We start from the raw sequence: 18,870 nt of genomic DNA on the forward strand, positions 1-18,870 counted from the left end.
GGGGGGGGGAGTCTCTGGTGTGTAGGGGGGGAGTCTCCGGTGTGTAGGGGGGGAGTCTCCGGTGTGTAGGGGGGGAAGTCTCTGGTGTGTGGGGGGGGAGTCACTGGTGTGTAGGGGGGGGGGAAGTCTCTGGTGTGTAGGGGGGGTGGAGTCTCTGGTGTGTAGGGGGGGGGAGTCTCTGGTGTGTATGGGGTTCCCTGGTGTGTAGGGGGGGGGTAAGTCTCTGGTGTGTAGGGGGGAAGTCTCTGGTGTGTAGGGGGACAGTCTCCGGTGTGTAGGGGGGAAGTCTCTGGTGTGTAGGGGGGGGAGTCACTGGTGTGTAGGGGGGGGAAGTCTCTGGTGTGTAGGGGGGGTGGAGTCTCTGGTGTGTAGGGGGGGGTCTCTGGTGTGTAGGGGGGGGGAGTCTCTGGTGTGTATGGGGTTCCCTGGTGTGTAGGGGGGGAGGCAGTCTCCGGAGTGTAGGGGGGGGAAGCCTCTGGTGTGTATGGGGTTCCCTGGTGTGTAGGGGGGGGTAAGTCTCTGGTGTGTAGGGGGGAAGTCTCCGGTGTGTAAGGGGGGTAAGGCTCTGGTGTGTAGGGGGACAGTCTCCGGTGTGTAGGGGGGCAGTCTCCGGTGTGTAGGGGGGCAGTCTCCGGTGTGTAGGGGGGCAGTCTCCGGTGAGTAGGGGGACAGTCTCCGGTGTGTAGGGGGACAGTCTCCGGTGTGTAGGGGGGGGCAGTCTCTGGTGTGTAGGGGGGGCAGTCTCTGGTGTGTAGGGGGGGGCAGACTCTGGTGTGTAGGGGGGGGAGTCTCTGGTGTGTAGGGGGGCAGTCTCTGGTGTGTAGGGGGGCAGTCTCTAGTGTGTAGGGGGGGAGTCTCTGGTGTGTAGGGGGGCAGTCTCTGGTGTGTAGGGGGGGGGGGGAGTCTCTGGTGTGTAGGGGGGGGGAGTCTCTGGTGTGTAGGGGGGGCAGTGTCCGTTGTGTTGGGGGGGGGGCAGTGTCCGGTGTGTTGGGGGGGGGCAGTGTCCGGTGTGTTGGGGGGGGGGGGCAGTCTCTGGTGTGTAGGGGAGTCTCTGGTGTGTAGGGGGGTCTCTGGTGTGTAGGGGGGTCTCTGGTGTGTAGGGGGGTCTCTGGTGTGCATGGTGTTCCCTGGTGTGCAGGGGGAGGCAGTGTCCGGTCTCCGGTGTAGGAGACAGTGTCCGGTGTGTAGGGGGGGCAGTCTCTGGTGTGTAGGGGGGGGAGGTCTCTGGTGTGTAGGGGGGAGAAGTCTCTAGTGTATGGGGGGGGAGTCTCTGGTGTGTAGAGGGGTCTCCGGTGTAGGAGACAGTGTCCGGTGTGTTGGGGGGGGGGGGCAATGTCCGGTGTGTAGAGGATGGTGATAATAGTGACGACGCTCTGTCCACAGGTCGGCTCAATGTGTGTGATGGAGGGGGCGGGGTATGATGTAAGGCGGGCTGACGGACAGGACACGATGGATTCGAGGACTCCGATGGGCTGGAATTGATGGGCGGACTCTGCGGACAGCCCCTCCCCTCCTTTCTCTGCCACGCTCCCACTGATCCCCTCTCTCCCTCTCTCAGGCAGCTGTCACATTCCCTCCATCCTGGGCTCATCATGTTCAGGGCTCTCTTCCTGCTGCTCCTGCTCTCCTCCTCTGCACTGATCTGGGCGGACACCGAGGAAGAGGAGAGTGACAATGGCACCGATCTCAGCATAGAGACTGTGGTAAGCGGTGCCAGCAGTACACGTGTTATTAGTGACCTGTCACAGGTGGGGGGTGACTTTGCCCCTCCAGCTGTCATTGGTGGCTGTCCTCCTCCTGTCACTCTCTATACTGACATCCCAGCTGGGACCTTTCTTCTCTCTCTGAGGCGATGTCCATCCCCTGTCTGTCCTGGATGTGTGCAGCTCTGCCCCTCCACCTGTTCTCTGTGTCCCCCCCTTGTCACTATGTGTCCCCTTGTCACTATGTGCCCCCCCCTTGTCACTATGTGTCCCCTTGTCACTATGTGTCCCCTTGTCACTACCTGTCTGTCACACACCTTCCAGCATGCTTTCCTTCTCTCATCTCCTATTGCTTTCCTCTCCCCAGCTGCAATAGCCTCCCTTCTCTGTTACCTGTTACTCCCAGATTGTATTGTTCCTGTAGTTGTGCCCATTGTATCTCTCCTGTTGCTCTCTGTGATTGTGCCCCCTGCTGTGCCCCCCTGTATGACTTGTCTCTTTCCTGTAACAGGAGAAGCCAGAGTCTTGTGTGGACCAAGTGGAAATGGGGGACAGCATTCAGCTTCACTATACGGTGAGTGTTTTACCCCCCCAGGCCACATCTGGGCCAGAGCCGGGAACATCTGTAACAACAAGAACACGTCAGCACTAGGGCCCAGCCTGCACACACAGGGGTGGGAGGAGATGATGGAGGTGGAGATCTGGCGGGGGCCCCTCCTGCCCGCTCTATCCCATTCACATCACACTATACTAGTACCTAGCATGCCTGCTCCTAGATGGGGGGGAGGGGGGGCACTAACACATTCATCTGGGGTTATCCCAGGTGATTCTAGATGGACTTCCCACCCTCCAATACATCTACCCCCCCCTTGTATGGAAGATGTGTAATTAAATGACAATCGTTGTGCTTTTCCCAAATCTGTCCTACAGGCAATCCCACCATTGAAGCTTCACATTCAGGATCTGCATCCTTGTGTGGCCTACTAATTGCTTTACAGCAGAGGTTTCATTATCCCATTCATTAGCAGAATAACATTGGAACCAAATGAAGCAATTAATTGCATTCAGACTAAAGGGGCGACAGATATGGGAAAGCAGATCGAACGCTGTCTTCAAACTTCTCCTTAAACATGTACACTAGGGGGGTTATGTACTGAAGGGAATCCACTTTGCACTACAAGTGCAAACTTCAAGTGCAAAGTGCACTTGGAAGTGCAGTCACTGGGGTAGATTCAGGTATATTTGCGCAGTTTTTACGGAGGCGCATGGCACCGTTTTTGCCCTGCGCCCCCGCAAATAATCTGCGCTACCCTTGATTCACAGAGCAGTAGCTCCGTAAATTGCGTGGGCACTCCGGCAAAATGCCCGGCGTAAGCGCGCGTAATTTAAATGATCCCGTAGGGGGCGTGGATCATTTAAATTAGGCGCGTTCCTGCACCGAGCGTAGTGCGCATGCTCCGTCTGGAAACTTTCCCGACGTGCATTGCGGTAAATGACGTCGCAAGGATGTCATTTGCTTCAAAGTGAACGTGAATGGCATCCAGCGCCATTCACGATCCACTTACGCAAACGACGTAAATTTCAAATTTCGCGACGCGGGAACGATGGGTATACGTAGCATTTGCTGCCCCTGCTAATAGCAGGGGCAGCCTTACGCAAAAACCGACGTACGCAACAACGTAAACTGCGTACGCAGGGCTCGCGTAGGGTTGTGAATCGGCGTTAGTATGCAATTTGCATACTATACGATGACCACAACGGGAACGCCACCTAGCGGCCTGCGTAAGAATGCAGCCTAAGATATGACGGCATAAGGAGCCTTATGCCAGTCATTTCTTAGGCTGCAGTCGGCGTATCGAGGTTCCTGAATCAGGAGCATTCGATACGCCGGGTCAAGTAAGCAATTGCACTGCGGAACTATGGTTACGCAGGCACAATTGCTCTTTGAATCTACCCCATTGTAGATCCAAGGAGAAGATCTGAAATGAGGGGAAGCTCTGCTGATTTTATCATCCAATCATGTGCATCAAGCTGTTTTTTTATTTTCCTTGCATGTCCCCCTCGGGTCTACAGCGACTGCAATTCCAAGTGCACTTGTAGTGCAAAGTGGATTTGCCTTTAGTAAATCAACCCCCTATGGGGTTGATTTACAAAAGGCAAATCACTGTGCACCACTACAAGTGCAGTCACTGTACATCTGAGGGGAAGATCTGAAATGAGGGGATGTTTCACCCATATTTAGGGTGTAATGCACCCACCTCTCGCCACCAACGCTCCCCTCTCTGTGACAGCAGGCAGGGGACCTTCTTCCTGCACCCGCTGTCACTTTTTCCCATGAATGTAAAAACAAGTACAGTGGAACCTTGGATTACGAGCATAATCCGTTCCAGGAGAACGCTTGTAATCCAAAGCACTCGCATATCAAAGCGAGTTTCCCCATAGAAGTCAATGGAAACTAAGATGATTTGTTTCGCATCGACTTCTATGGCATGCAATACCGCATGTGGCCAGAGGTGGGGGGGCGCCGGAGAGCCTCGGAAATGCTCGGGGACAGCTCGGCTGATCTCGGAAAGGTTTAGAAACACTTGGGAACGGAGTATTTCCGACCGCCTCCCAACCATTCCGAGTGTCACCGGCGCCACTGCATCTCTGGCCAAATGTGGTACTTGAAACCGAGTCAGGATTAAAAAAAAAAAAGCTGCTCGTCTTTCAAAACGCTTGTTAACCACGTTACTCGTAAACCAAGGTTCTGGGCTGATGATCAGTATGCTCGTAGTTAATGCATTTTTTCTCTAGCTTTGTAACTGAAAGCCTTTATGGTGATACGGTCACAAAGCTAGAGGAAGACTGTGCAGAAGCCTGACATTGCACCTGCGACCTGCTGATCACGGGTGCAATGCTCTGCAGGCTCCAGAAAAAGTAAAAATAAATACTTGCCTTCAAAAATGTGTGCAATTAATTTTTTTAAGTTTGAATAGGCTGATGATCAGTACACTCATAGTTAATTCACTCTTCTAGCTTTGTAACTGAAAGCCTTTATCGGGATACGGTCACAAAGCAATCTGCTTATCACGGGTGCAATGCCTTGCAGACACAAGTAAAAAAAAAAAAATACTTTGTGCATTACATTTTTTTTTTTTTTGAAAGGTGAACTAAGCATTTAACATTTTGATTTTGGAATTCGTACATAAAAAAAAAAAAAAAATGCATGAATCGCGTGATTAGAGCCAGAGGAGAATAGGCTTCAAAAAAGAGTGGGCTTGGGTCACAGAGCACTGCGCTCCGAGCCCACCCAGTTGTGTGACGATGGCAAATTAATATTTGCTATTTTCACACTAAATCTCCTCCCCGTCAATCATGAACCGGTCCGAGACCTGTTTCCCGATTGGCCAAAGTGTCAGGCAATCCGATTGGACTCCTTGGTGGAGGGGGGAGAACACGCATGGTGGAAGCCATGGAGGAAAGAACATTGGAGCCGCTGCTCCCAGTCCGCCACCAGGCACTCGCCGTGCTGTGGCCACTGGAGCCGCTGCACTCATCCCGCTGCCAGCCACTCGCCGTGCTGAGGGCACTGGAGCCGCTGCACTCATCCCGCTGCCAGCCACTTGCCGTGCTGAGGACACGGGAGCCGCTGCACTCATCCCGCTGCCAGCCACTCGCCGTGCTGAGGGCACTGGAGCTGCTTCTCCCATCCCGCTGCCAGCCACTTGCCGCGCTGAGGGCACTGGAGCCGCTGCTCCCATCCCGCTGCCAGCCACTCGCCGCGCTGAGGACACCAGAGCTGCTGCTCTCAGTCCGCCACCAGGCACTCGCCGCGCTAAGGGCACTATAGCCGCTGCTCCCATCCCGCTGCCAGCCACTCGCCATGCTGAGGACACCGGAGCCGCTGCTCTAGCCCGCCACCAGCCACCCACCACCCTGAGGACACCAGAGCCGCTGCCCGCCGTCCAACACCCACCGACTAGATGGTAGTGCCGTTTCGCCAGCCCCCTCCCACTGTCGTACCGGTAACCATTCACCAAAAAAAAGTGTCAAAAAGTAGGAAAAACAGGAAAGCATTTTTGACAAATCCTTTATTAAAAGAAAGAAAAAATAGTGTCCCTCGATGTCCATCCACAGTCAATCACACCGCCCACCGACCCCAAAAAATAGAAAAAAATGCAAAAGACGCTTCGCCTCCTAAGAGGTCTCCTGACGTATGAGCGCTCTTCGGGTTTGACAGCTCTTTTATTGGCAAGGGCGGGCCACCCGGGTATGTCACCTGGTGGCACCGCCCCCTTCATGTGACATCAGAAAGGGGCTGTGCCACTGGGCTTCACCTCTTTGGTTAAAAAAACAAATAGTAAGTGTATATTAATTGGTTTGCGTGAAAGGTATAGCGTCTACAAACAATGCTATATAAAATGGATTTATTTTATTTTATATTACTAATGGTGGCGATCAGGGACTTATAGTGGGACTGCGATAGTGCAGGGGGCAAAATGACGCTGGTGGACTCTGACTGACTGCCACTGACATCACCAGTGACACTGAGCCCAGGTTCACACTGCCTGCGACTTCTGCATCGGACCCCAGTGTGACTTCTTTAACAGAGGTCAATGCAAGTTGGACCAAAAGCAGTATAGAACCTTTTTACAAGTCGGAGCGACTCGAGTCGCACCGATTAGAAAGGTTCCATTGCACAGAATAGGAGCCGACTTCTGATGCAGCAAGTTGGAGCGATTATCGCATCAATGTGAACCGGGTCTTTTACAGTGATCAGTGCTAATAATATACACTGTCACTGTACTAATGACACTGGCTGGGAAGGGGTTAACATTTAAGGGCAATTAAAGGATTAACTGTGTGACTGCAATTTTTAGTGTGTGTGCTATGTTGTGTTTTTACTTGGCAATGTGTTTTTTTTTATTCCTTGCTTTGCAGGGAGAAGAAAAACGGCACATCGCCACTGTCAGAAGAGAGCTATGTGTTTTTTACCTACACAGAGCACTCTTCTGTCATTTGCTTAGCTGATCAGCAGGTGCCGGCCATAAATCATTGTCTGGGACCCGCTGATTGGCTTGTGGTGCAGCAAATGGCATCACAGCCAGGGCAGCGGGCGTGCACGCCCCCCTACCTGGAAGAAGCGGATCATGTACATTTAAATTCGATGTAGGGGGGCTTCTCTGCTGCAGTATATCTGTGATAGAGCGTCCCCAAGTGGGTATACAGCATTTCAGCATATACAGTTTTTCTATTGACTTTATCCATGTATGTGTATATGCATTACCATTCCTTTACAGTTATTAACATTAGTTTAGATTTGCACACGCGTAAAGTCTGCAGATCTGTACGGCGCCGGACTCAGCTGTGTCCTACTTTGTCTTTGTCTGCTGCCAAACGCAGTGCACATTTTTGTTTGTAGAAGCTGTTGACTCCGATAGTGCTAAGTTCAGATGAATATAAAGCTATACACGTGTGTGTGTGTGTGTGTGTGTGTGTGTGTGTATATATATATATATATATACGTGGCATTTTAGATGCCCATGTGAATAAGCCCGAAAGGTGACAATACAGCCTAACTGAACCAGATATTGAGGATGCTTATCTTATGTCTGATGGCACCCTAGAGGAATTTCACCACCCCTCCCCTGGCGTTGGCTGAATCCTCAGATTCGCTCCAGGCTATGGAAGGATCCCAGCAATAATGGTGGGATCCAGGCAGATGTCTGATTGGCAGCTGGCTCAGCGTCTCGGCGCACCGCTGGGAACCTGACTTAGTCGCTCCCGCCACCTGCACAGCTCAGCACATCAGTGAGCACTGGAGGGCAGAGCAGAGAGACGGTGACTAACAGTCACCGCTTAGGCCCGGATTTACTCCCTTTGCCGCCCCAAGGCCGGGTCCTTCAATGGCGCCCCCCCCACATCAGGGTACAGTGCACATCTGGGCACGGTACAGAGCTCAGCACATCAGGGCACAGCACATCAGAGTACAGGCACAGCACATCTGGGCCCATCACAGAAAATCTGGGAACACCATATTGAGGCACAGCACGTCAGGGCACGGGGCACATCAGATCACATCAGGGCACATGGCATATCAGGACACATTGCACATTATGGGGCACATTGTTTACCAGCCAGCATGCAGAGTAGCGCAGGAAGCGTGTAATAAGTTCTCTCTCATGTCACTCTGGTCCCCAGTGGCCCCTCCTCTCCTCACTTCTCGTCCATCCCAGATGATGTCACAAGCAAATGGGGATGGACGAGAAGAGAAGAGAGGTGGGGGAGCAGAGTGACATGAGAGAGAACTTATTACACACGCTTCCTGCGCTACTCTGCATGCTAGCTAAATCTACCCGTCAGGTGCCAGCTGTTGGCGATTGACGAGTAGATCGCAGCGGACCTCCGATGCAGATTAGGCGGCCGCTGTAACCAGCCCACTGAGCCCATCAGCCCACTGGGAAACTCCCAGTAGTCCTGATGGCCAGTACATCCCTGCCCCCTGTTGCGGCGGCGCCACCCCTGCACCCACTACCGCCCCAAGGCCTGGCCTCAGTGGCCTTGTCTGGAATCTGGCCCTGTCACCACTCCCTGCTCAGAGTGGACTGAGAACAGAGTGATCAGCGGTCATGTGATCATTCAGTTCTCAGGCTAAGGCCTGTTTTACATAGGCTTCAGCATATATAAGAGCTTTCAGCAAGCTTTATTTGAGGCTTTTAAAGTGCCATTCAATTCCAGTTTGTAAATGTTGAACCCAGATCCTAATGGGAGTGCTGATTGCCACTTTAAGAAAGCTGCTAGCGGGTCAGCAGGCTTTCAACAAGCTTCAAGAAGTGCTGGAGCCTGCTAGCAGCTTGTTTAAAGTGGCAATTAACACTCCCATTAGGATCTGTGATCGGCAGCGATCAGCTGTATAATTTTTCCCTCTAATTCACTTGCATAGTGATTGGTTATCTACTACCATGTGAATGTGGATAATCAAGAAAAGAAGTTCTTGTTACTGCTTATGGGCACAAGAGACTGATTGCAGTTGGCAGTGACAGTGTAAAGCCTCATACATGCGGCGAAAAACAATCAGCGCAGACCACCCCTGTCTGGAGAGCCGCTGATCGGCTCTACTCTATTTGCTTCAGACGCGAGTGAGGAAAAGCCGACAAACTTCTCTTTCTGTTTACACAATCATTAGACGTGATTGGACATGGCTGATCACATGGTAAAGAGCCTTCGTCAGAGACTCTTTACCGAGATCAGTGTAGCGGTGTATCAGACTGACACAGCACAATACCGATGGGCGCGCGCCGGCGGTTATCCTGCTGGACGTCATAGGACACCCACTCCGGATAACTGAACCACCACCCGGCCGTCATTTTGCTATAGGCCGGACAGGAAGTGGTTAAAGTAATTACCAGCACCTAATCTGGACATTATTTGGTTTGAGGGTGCGTTCACACTGAACGCGGGTTTGAAATCGCGCAAATTCAGCCGAACTTGCACAATTTCAAACCCGCATTTCAGTGCAAGTTTGGGCGCGATTTGGAAGACATCTGTGCAGGTTTAGGCACAGATGTCTATTGAAATCGCCCTCAAAGTCGCCAAAAATAGTGCAGAAAAATGATTTTGGAAATCGAAGCGATGCCGCGGCATCGCACCGAATTGGGACAGTGCTGTTGTCAGCAATAGGCTGCGATTTGGCATGTCAAATTGCGCTGATGTGAACGGGGGCTTAATGTGATTATAATGAGGATTAAATAGTTGATTGTGACAGCTAGCTCCACCTGGGGCACTATTAATCACCCAGCCAATGTTCTATTCTGCTCCCTGAGCCACCAATATAAAATATTTCAGAGCGTTGAAGAATTACCGGGAGGTTTGATGTCTCTAGACAGGTAATAAAACAGAGAGGTCTTGCAGCTTTTATCGGCTGTCATACTGTTTGCTTTAAATCTGTGTGCCTAGTCACCGCACCATAAAACCTAATATTGACATGCCGTAAATTGCCATCTAGCAACCCTTGACTTGGTAGCTCCTCTGGTGCTGACTGGCTGAAGTGACAATGCAGGGACATATGTAGGAAAGTTGTGCACTCCCTTCTATGTTTGGTTACTGCATTGCATCTGTCTCTGCTGTACATTGATTCATGGCAGTGGCAGGCTGCAGAAGGGATTACTTCCCAAAGACTCGAGCTGAAATAGCATGGGGAAGCCTTGTGAAATACCCAACAGCTGTCAATGCGTATAGTGCATGAGTGAGAAATGCGCAGTTTTTCCATACGTGTATCCTACCTATAGAAAACCTGTTGTGGTTTTTTTTTTCAGTCTTTATATAAACAAAACTTTGTAACGTTTTTCCCTAGCAGTCCGATGGAAATGGTTTTAGGCCTGATTCACACCTATGCAGGTTGCAGTTTGCATATTGCAGGTGCATTTTTCAATACATGTTTTTCAACCATTAGGCTTCATTTCCACTGGCGTTTTTACAGCCACTGTTGTTAGCCTTTTTTACAGCTTAAAAACGCCTGTCCATGTTTATTTTGTAAAAAAAAAAAAAAAATGCCGCGGTAGCGTTTTTGAGCGTTTTCGCGCGTATTTGAGCGTTTTTGAGCGTTTTTTAACGTCTGGCGTTTTTACAGCTCTACTCTGGAGCTTCAGAACGCCCTGGTCCTGCGTTTTTTTTACAGCTCTAAAAAAGCCTATGCCATTTGCAGCTCAAAAACGCCTATGTGGGCATGATGCCATAGAATAACATGGACAGGCGTTTTTAAGCTGTAAAAAACGCTCAGAAAAGTGGCTGTAAAAACGTCAGTGGAAATGAAGCCTAAAAGTCTATGGAACCAAAAACCAGAAAAAAAAACCCTGGCCCTTTCCATAAAATGCACAGATGTGAACTACATCCATAGGAAACCATGTTAAATGGACTGTAGTGTGTTTCTGCAAAACTGAAAACACGCTAAAAAAATGCATAGGTGTGAACCAGGCCTTATGCAGTCTAGTCTTTTAGCCAGATTCAGAGAGAGCGCCACAACTTTAAGGCGGCGTAGCGTATCGTATTTACGCTACGCCGCCTTAAGTCAGAAAGGCAAGTACTGTATTCACAAAGTACTTGCCTCCTAACTTACGGCGGCGTAGCATAAATGGGGCCGGCGTAAGCGCGCCTAATTCAAATTAAGATGAGGGGGCGTGTTTTTTATGTTAATGGGGGGTGACCCGACGTGATTGACGTTTTTTTACAGCATGCGCCGTCCGTGTACATATCCCAGTGTGCATTGCTCCAAAGTACGCCGCAAGGACGTATTGGTTTTGACGTGGACGTAAATTACGTCCAGCCCTATTCACGGATGACTTACGCAAACGACGTAAACATTTTCAAATTTTGACGCGGGAACGACGGCCATACTTAACATTGACTAGGCCAGCTATTTGATGGAATAACTTTACTCCGGAAAACGCCTTACGTAAACGGCGTATCTTTACTGCGACGGGTGCACGCACATACGTTCGTGAATCGGTGTATCTAGGCATTTACATATTCTATGCCAAACTCAACGGAAGCGCCACCTAGCAGCCAGCCTAAATATTGCACCCTAAGATACGACGGCGCATTCTGTCGTATCTTAGCTAGGTTTAAGTGTATCTCAGTTTGAGAATACACTTAAACTTACGACGGCGCAGATTCAGAGTTACGCCGGCGTATCTACTGATACACCGGTGTAACTCTCTCTGAATCTGGCTATATGTTTTTTTTTTGCAAAAATTTTATACTTGACTCCTCTATGCAATGGTTTTGCACAGAGCAGCCCCAAACCTCCTCTTCTCGGGTTCCTCGCCGGCTCTCCTGACCCCTCCCACCTGCCGAGTACCCCCACAGCAAGCAGTATGCCATGGGGGCTCCCGAGCCAGGCCGGTGCTCTGTGTGTCCATTCATTCGACCCATTTCTCTCCTCATTGGCTGACTGACTTTGATTGACAGAAGCGGGAGCCAATGGCGCCCGCTGTGTGTTTCAGACAATCAGGAGGGAGAGTCCCGGACAGCCATCGCTGGATCAAGATGGGGCTCGGGTAAGTATAAGGGGGGCTGCTTCACACAGAAGTTTTTTTTATCTTAATGCATAGAATGCATTAAAATGAAACACTTTCTCTGCCTTTAGAACCACTTTAAAAGATCAGTCACTTTCAATATACATTCAGCAAATAGGTACCTAAAGACAGACAGACCACTTTTGAGCAGGGACCAGTTTTCTGTTAATGAGCTACCCTCAGGCCTCGTACACACGACAGAGGAACTTGTCGTAAATGAAACATCGTTTTCCTCGATGAGTTCCTTGTCAGGCTTGTGGAGAAACTTGACAAGCTTTCTTTGCGTACACACTGTCAAGACCAAATCTCCTCGTTCTCAAACGCGGTGACATAAAACACATACGACGGCAGGGGAAGTTCGATTCCACTGGCACAACCCTTGGAGCTGCTTTTGCTAATCTCATGTTACTGCGTGTTAAGTAAAAGTTTGGTGAGAGACAATTTGCACTTTTCAGACTGTTACAGCGTGACAAATGTGTTATCTCCATTACAAACGCTACTTTTACCGAAGGTGCGCTCCCATCTCATACTTTATTCTGAGCATGCGCGGGTTTCTTAGCATACACACGAACGTGTTTCTCGTCAAAAACCAACCCGACGAGAAACACGACGAGGAAATTGAGACTCCCGTCGAGGAAAAAGAGAACTTGTTCTCTTTTTTTCTCGTCGAGTTTCTCGACAGTTTCCTCGACGAAAAACATACACACGACCGTTTTCCTCAGCAAAAAAGCTCTGCCACCATGTTTCTTGATGGATTCTTTTGGCAGAAAATAATTGGTCATATAGAGCATTTTTGTACACATATTTAGGAGCATTTAGGCTCCATTCACACCTAGGCAGACAAATTCGCGGCGTTTTGTTGCCGCAAATCGCGGTACAAATAGCGGCGTTTTGTACCGCGATTTGCGGCGACAAAATGCTGGTATTGTCCGCCTAGATGTGCCCCAGATTGAGATGGAGATGCTTCCCATCTCCTAGCCGAACGCCGAAAGCCGCCTGAAAAAAAGGTCCGGGACGTTTTTTCAGGCGGCAGGCGTCCGGCGTTCGGCGTGGAGATGTGAACCATCTCCATAGAGGGACATGTGTTTTCATCCCTCTGGCGGCAGCGGCGTAGCACTACAGGCGTTAAAACGCCTAGATGTGAATGGGGGCTTACTGTATCGTAACTTTTTTCTGCCAGAACAGTCTTCCCAAAAATGCAACCCAGAAGGTTTTTTTTTTTTTTTACTGTCTCTAAACGCTAATGCCGCGTACACACGGTCCGTTTTAAAAAACGTCTTTTAAAATGATAGTGTGTGGGCAAAACGTTGTTTTATGTCTTCAAAAAAACGACCAAAAAAAAATTCGAACATGCTTGAATTTTTTGTTGTTTTTCAAAACGTCGTTTTTGTGTCATAAAAAATGACCGTGTGTGGGCAAAACGTTTAAAACAAAGTTTTTAAACCCGCGCATGCTCAGAAGCAAGTTAGGACGCGAGTTTGAATGGAACAGAGTGCCGTCGTACGTGCTGAACGTAACCGCGCTTTGCTAGAGCTTTTGGAAAAAATGATGATGTGTATGCTACGTCGTTTTTGAAAATGAAGTTTGAAAAACTTTGGTTTTTTTTCATGCTAAAAAAACGTTTTTTTTTCATCACAAAAAACGACTGTCTGTACGCGGCATAAGAACCAAACAAAAATTAACGTAATTTTTTTCCCCACAAATAGAGCTTTCTTTTGGTGGTATTTGATCACCTCTGCGTTTTTTTTTTTTTTTGCGCTATTAACAAAAAAAGAGCGACAATTTTGAAATCATAAATAAATATTTTACCTTTTGCTATAATAAATATCCCCAACAAATATATGAAAAAAAAAAAATTTTTTTTCCTCAGTTTAGGCCGATATGTATTCTACATATTTTTGGTAAAACAAATCGCAATAAGCATGTATTGATTGGTTTGCGCAAAAATTATCACGTCTACAAAATAGGTGATGGTTTTATGTCATTTTTATTGTTCATTTTTTTTTATTGGTAATGGTGGCGATCAGCGTTTTTTTATCATGACTGCGACATTATAGCGGACACATCGGACACTTTTGGGACCATTGTCATTTATACAGCGATCAGTGCTATAAAAATGCACTGATTACTGTGTAAATGACACTGGCAGGGAAGGGGTTAAACACTAGGGGGGGGCGAGGAAGGGGGTTAAGTGTGTCCTAGGGAGTGATTGCAAGGCAGCAAATTCAAAGGGACGTACATGTACGTTAGAGCTGAGCGATTTTGGCCCCCAAAAAAATCTGCGATTTAAATAAAAAAAACTTTAGAGGAGGCCGTGGCTTCAGCCTAGTCCGCCGCCATCATGGGAAAAGGCCGCAGACTAGGCCGAAGCCGTGGCCTCGCCTAAGAAATTAGGACCGGCGCTCCATGGACTAGACCGAAGCCGTGGCCTCGCCTAAAACATCTTGCTCGTGCGATCCTGGGAAAAAGCCAGCCTCTCCATTGACCGCCTCTTCATTGCCATGAATGCAGCCTGATCGATGCCCATCTGCAGCCTCGGAGGTGAGGGCAAGACGAGCGCCAACAGATTACATACAGGAGAATCTCTTGTTTACACAGCAGCCTTTTTAATACAATGTCCCGCCTCCTATGATAGACAGAGGAGTCTGCCAATGGCAGCCCACGAGACAGGACTTCCTATTACAGATGCCGCTGAGTAAACAGGAGATTCTCCTGTATGTAATTTGACAGCACTCATTCCCCCCTCCCTGTCCACTGTAACGGGGGCTGCAATTGGCCCCCTGGTCGGACTTTGGACATGCCTGCTCTAACATAACAAAATGTGGAAAAAGTGAAGCGCTGTGAATACTTTCCAGATGCTCTGTATTTTGACAATGTTTGCTTATCCCAAAGTCCAGCTTTAAATATTCCTTTACTTTTCTGATGGTGTTTGCTGTAAGGTGTCAAACTGGCCTTCTGAAAAAAAAAAAAAAAAAAAAAAAGATGTTAATGTTGACAATAGTGACAAGAGAAATGTGCAGGATCGGCCTTTTATCTCTTGTGAAGGAAGAAGCCCCATTAATCTACATTACGGGCAATCCATTTTCATAGGCGCAGCATCTCGCTGACAATAAAAAGGCAGTTAATTGCACCAATCTGTGTTCTGGTAAGCATATCATAGTCGTGTAATGTATTATCACACAACGTTTTTCTCTCTCCAGGTCTTCTAGCACATTGTAAATGATATCATTACTGGAGGCGAGGACAAAATCTCTTTCTAATGTGTGAAGAGGACACAATTCTTCCCTAACTGTTACTAATTACTATACATTATGGGGGGAAATATACATGTTTTCAGATGCAAATGCTGGAAATAAAGATTACATTTTACAGACTTATTTTTCACTGGAATTTATGATAGTTTTATTCCATTGTAAAGGTTTTTTTTATAGAATTTTATCTATTCATCTTCAGAAGCTCATCGGAATAATTATATTTAAGGTATGAAGTATATTTAAAGTAAATGTGGTATAATTGGGTGAAAAAAGTTTTCCAGCACGGCTGACTTCCTGCCCAGTCATCCTGTTGAAGGATACAAAGGCTGACTATTTTTAATACCATCTGCACTGCCAGGTTAATGCACTTTGCGTTTTAATGTTGCGTTTGCCTCATTGAATAATCCCAATAGCGTATCTGTGTGTGCGTACCCATGTATATTTTTCAGCATTGCTCAGGAAAGAGGTTGGGTATAATTTGGCTGACTTTTTTGTCTCTAGGGAAGGCTGGAGGATGGGCGTGTAATTGACAGCTCTTTATCCCGAGATCCACTTGTGGTGATACTTGGAAAGAAACAAGTGATACCAGGTAAGAAGAAAGCGTGTGGTAGATTTCAGACTGTTTCCTGCAAAACGATCTTCTTGACTTAAAACGGAGTTCCACCCTAAAAATTAAGGGCCAGATTCAGGTACAATTGCGCCCGTGTAACGTAAGCCGTTTACGTTACACCGCCGCAAGTTTTCAGTTTTAGTGCCCGATCCACAAAGCACTTACCTGGAAACTTGCGGCAGTGTATCATAAATACGTCCAGCGCAAGGCGGTCCAAATCGAATGGGCAGGTACAATTTAAATTAGGCACGCTCCCGCGCCAGACCTACTTTCGAAATTCCCGCCGTTCTTTGCACGAACTGACGTCATTTTTGCGATCGGCGACGTGCGTAGCGTACTTCCGTATTCCCGGACGTGTTACGCAAACTACGTGAAATTTTTCATTTCGACGCGGGAACGACGACCTTACTTTAGACAGCAATACGTTTGCTGCCTAAAGTTAAGGCACCCAAAACGACGACTAACTTTGCGACGGGAAACTAGACTAGCGGCGACGTAGCGAACGCGAAAATCCGTCGTAGATCGCCGTAACTCCTAATTTGCATACCCGACGCTGGTTTACGACGCAAACTCCCCCCAGCGGCGGCCGCGGTACTGCATCCTAAGATCCGACAGTGTAAAACAATTACACCTGTCGGATCTTAGGGATATCTATGCGTAACTAATTCTATGAATCAGTCGCATAGATACTCTGAGAGATACGACGGCATATCTGAGATACTCCGTCGTATCTCCGCTGTGAATCTGGGCCTAACTTTCTATGAACAGCTTGCCCTTAATGTAAAAAATAAATAAATCATTTTTTACTCGTAATCTGCCTAGTTCCTAGTCCTCGGTGGTTCAACTTCCTGTCCTAAGACCCCATTGCCTCCTGGGAAATTATGACACTCATTTTCCAGGAGTCTCTAGGCATTACTGTGCCTAAAAATCGCATTATTTCCTTACATGAAATGACGCGATAAAGGCGGATCTCAGCGCCATTTTTTAAAAAGGAAGAACGCCCTGTGTTATCATAACAATGGGACAGGACGTTCCTATGTCGCCGCCCGTTGTCATGACAACAAAACAAACAAACGGCGCTACGAGCGCCGTTCTACTGAGCATGCGCAAGATCGAGAGGTGCATGCTGGTTAACCAGCATGCACCTCTCCCCGAAAACAAGGAAGAAACAGGAACTGGGCTTCAGATGCCCACACATATGATGGAAACGGCCACAACATGAGCTGGAGGATATAAGGCAAGTGATTTACAATGAATTCCTGATCGATTTGGGAGCTATTAATATGTTTAATGGAATGTTTAATGGAATTACAGTAAATCCTTGGTTTGCAAGCATAATTTGTTCCAGAAACATGCTTGTAATCCAAAGCACTTGTATATCAAAGCATATTTTTTTTACAGGGTATGAAAGAGAAGAGAGGCACCTCTAAGTGTAGCAATAAGTTGCCAAATGTTGTACCTTCATTACATGTAACCATATTGCTACACTTAGAGGCGCCTCTCTTCTTTTTTATACTCAGTTGTGACATGTCGCTACTCTTATATCAAGACATCGCTTGTATATCAAGGCAAAATGTATTAAAACATTTTGCTTGTCTTGCAAAACGCTCTCAAACCAAGTTACTCTCAAACCAAGGTTTAACTGTAAACTGTATTTAAAAAAAAAATAATTATAATGCCCGAATCCCCGCTTTAAGAAGAAAACCCACTCCAGGTGTCTGTTCCTAAATATCGCCTTCCCTTGCCAAAGGGTGCCGGTGTCCTGTCGAGAAATGCCCCCTGTCGAGAAATGCCCACCCGGAACTGCGTAGGCGCAGTACGGAGCCGCCGAACATCGGAATTTGCGATTAGCTGTAGACGGCGCCTGCGCACAATAGCCGACATTGTACCACACGCTCCCGATGCTGTTGCAAGTCTGCAAGGGTTGGATTTCTTCATGATGGGCGTGTGTGAGGGGCGGATGCCTATAGAAGGGGGTGTATTTTGTAATGATGGGCAGTGCTATTGCTTGTGTTAGCTAGCTAAATAAGCCCTGCAAACCCATCCATCAACTTTGAAAAACCCGACCATCAGTTAGCTAAACACGCCCCACAAACACGCGTAAGAAGAATAGCGGAGATATATTTGTTTAGGAGATGTGTTTGTGTTTTTCGTGAAAAAATTCCGCCCCCATCTTAACAGCACTGCCCATCATTACAAAATATACCCCCTTCTGTAGACATACGCACCTATCATGAAGAAATCCACCCCTTGCAGACCTGCACGAGCATCGGGAGTGTGGCACAATGTTAGCTATTGTGCACAGGCGCCATCTACAGCTGATCATAAATTCAGATGTTTGGAGGCTTTCGGCAGCTCCGTACTGCACAAGCGCAGCGCATGCGCAGTACCGGGGCAGGTATTATTCGACAGGGGGCATTTCTCGTCAGAACACTGGCTCAGTATGTATGATGGATCCAGATAGCCGCACTCCAAGAAAATTCCTTTATCGAAGTCCATCCACAAACAGGATAAAATGCAAACCTGTAACGCGTTTCACACCACTCACTGGTGCTTAACCACTTCAATACTGGGTACTTTCGCCCCCCATTCCTTCCCAGGCCAATTTTCAGCTTTCAGCGTTCTCGCACTTTCAATGACAATTGCGCGGTCATGCAACGTTGCACCCAAATGACATTTTCATCATTTTTGTTCACACAAATAGAGCTTTCTTTTTTTGGTATTTATTTATTCACAACTCTGTTTTGTATTTTTTGCGATCTAAGCAAAAAAAGAGCGAAAATGTGAAAAAACAACATTTTCTACTTTTCTATTTTGAAAGAAATCCAATAAAATCTAATTTTGGCATAAATTTATGCCAAAATGTATTCTGCTACATGTCTTTGATAAAAAAAAAATCCTGTTTAGTGTATAATAATTGGTTTGTGTGATCACGGACAGATATACGCAGATGATCATGTACAAATGTGCGCAGGTGATCATGGACATATGTGTGCAGATAATCATTGGGACATGTGATTTTACTGTTACAAATGTGGGGGACATGTGTTTTACTGTGTGGGGACGTGTGTAGTCACTGTTTTAGGGACACTATTTTGGGGGAATTGTGTGTTTACATTGTGTGGGGGGACACTGGGTCGGTTATCGGTACGTAAAAAGCTGTAAAAAGGCTCATACTCGCTGATCACTGGCCTAGCAAGCGGCTCCCTATTTAGATCACATGACAGCTGTGATTGAACACAGCCGTC

At 47.8% G+C, this 18,870-nt stretch overlaps 1 protein-coding gene across 1 annotated transcript in view; it reads left to right on the forward strand.

Annotated features, from left to right (window-relative positions):
* The first annotated feature begins 1,503 nt into the window (after nt 1–1,503).
* The window catches only part of FKBP11 (FKBP prolyl isomerase 11), a 51,562-nt gene continuing 34,195 nt past the window's right edge, over nt 1,504–18,870 (forward strand). The window contains exons 1-3 of the mRNA XM_040341180.1: nt 1,504–1,703; nt 2,215–2,277; nt 15,514–15,601. Of these exons, the coding sequence (XP_040197114.1) occupies nt 1,593–1,703; nt 2,215–2,277; nt 15,514–15,601 (262 nt within the window). The 5' untranslated portion in view covers nt 1,504–1,592. The remainder of the gene's footprint in view (nt 1,704–2,214; nt 2,278–15,513; nt 15,602–18,870) is intronic.

The sequence above is a fragment of the Rana temporaria genome, chromosome 2 (genome assembly GCF_905171775.1).
Source record: "Rana temporaria chromosome 2, aRanTem1.1, whole genome shotgun sequence".
In the NCBI taxonomy this organism is placed as follows: domain Eukaryota; kingdom Metazoa; phylum Chordata; class Amphibia; order Anura; family Ranidae; genus Rana; species Rana temporaria.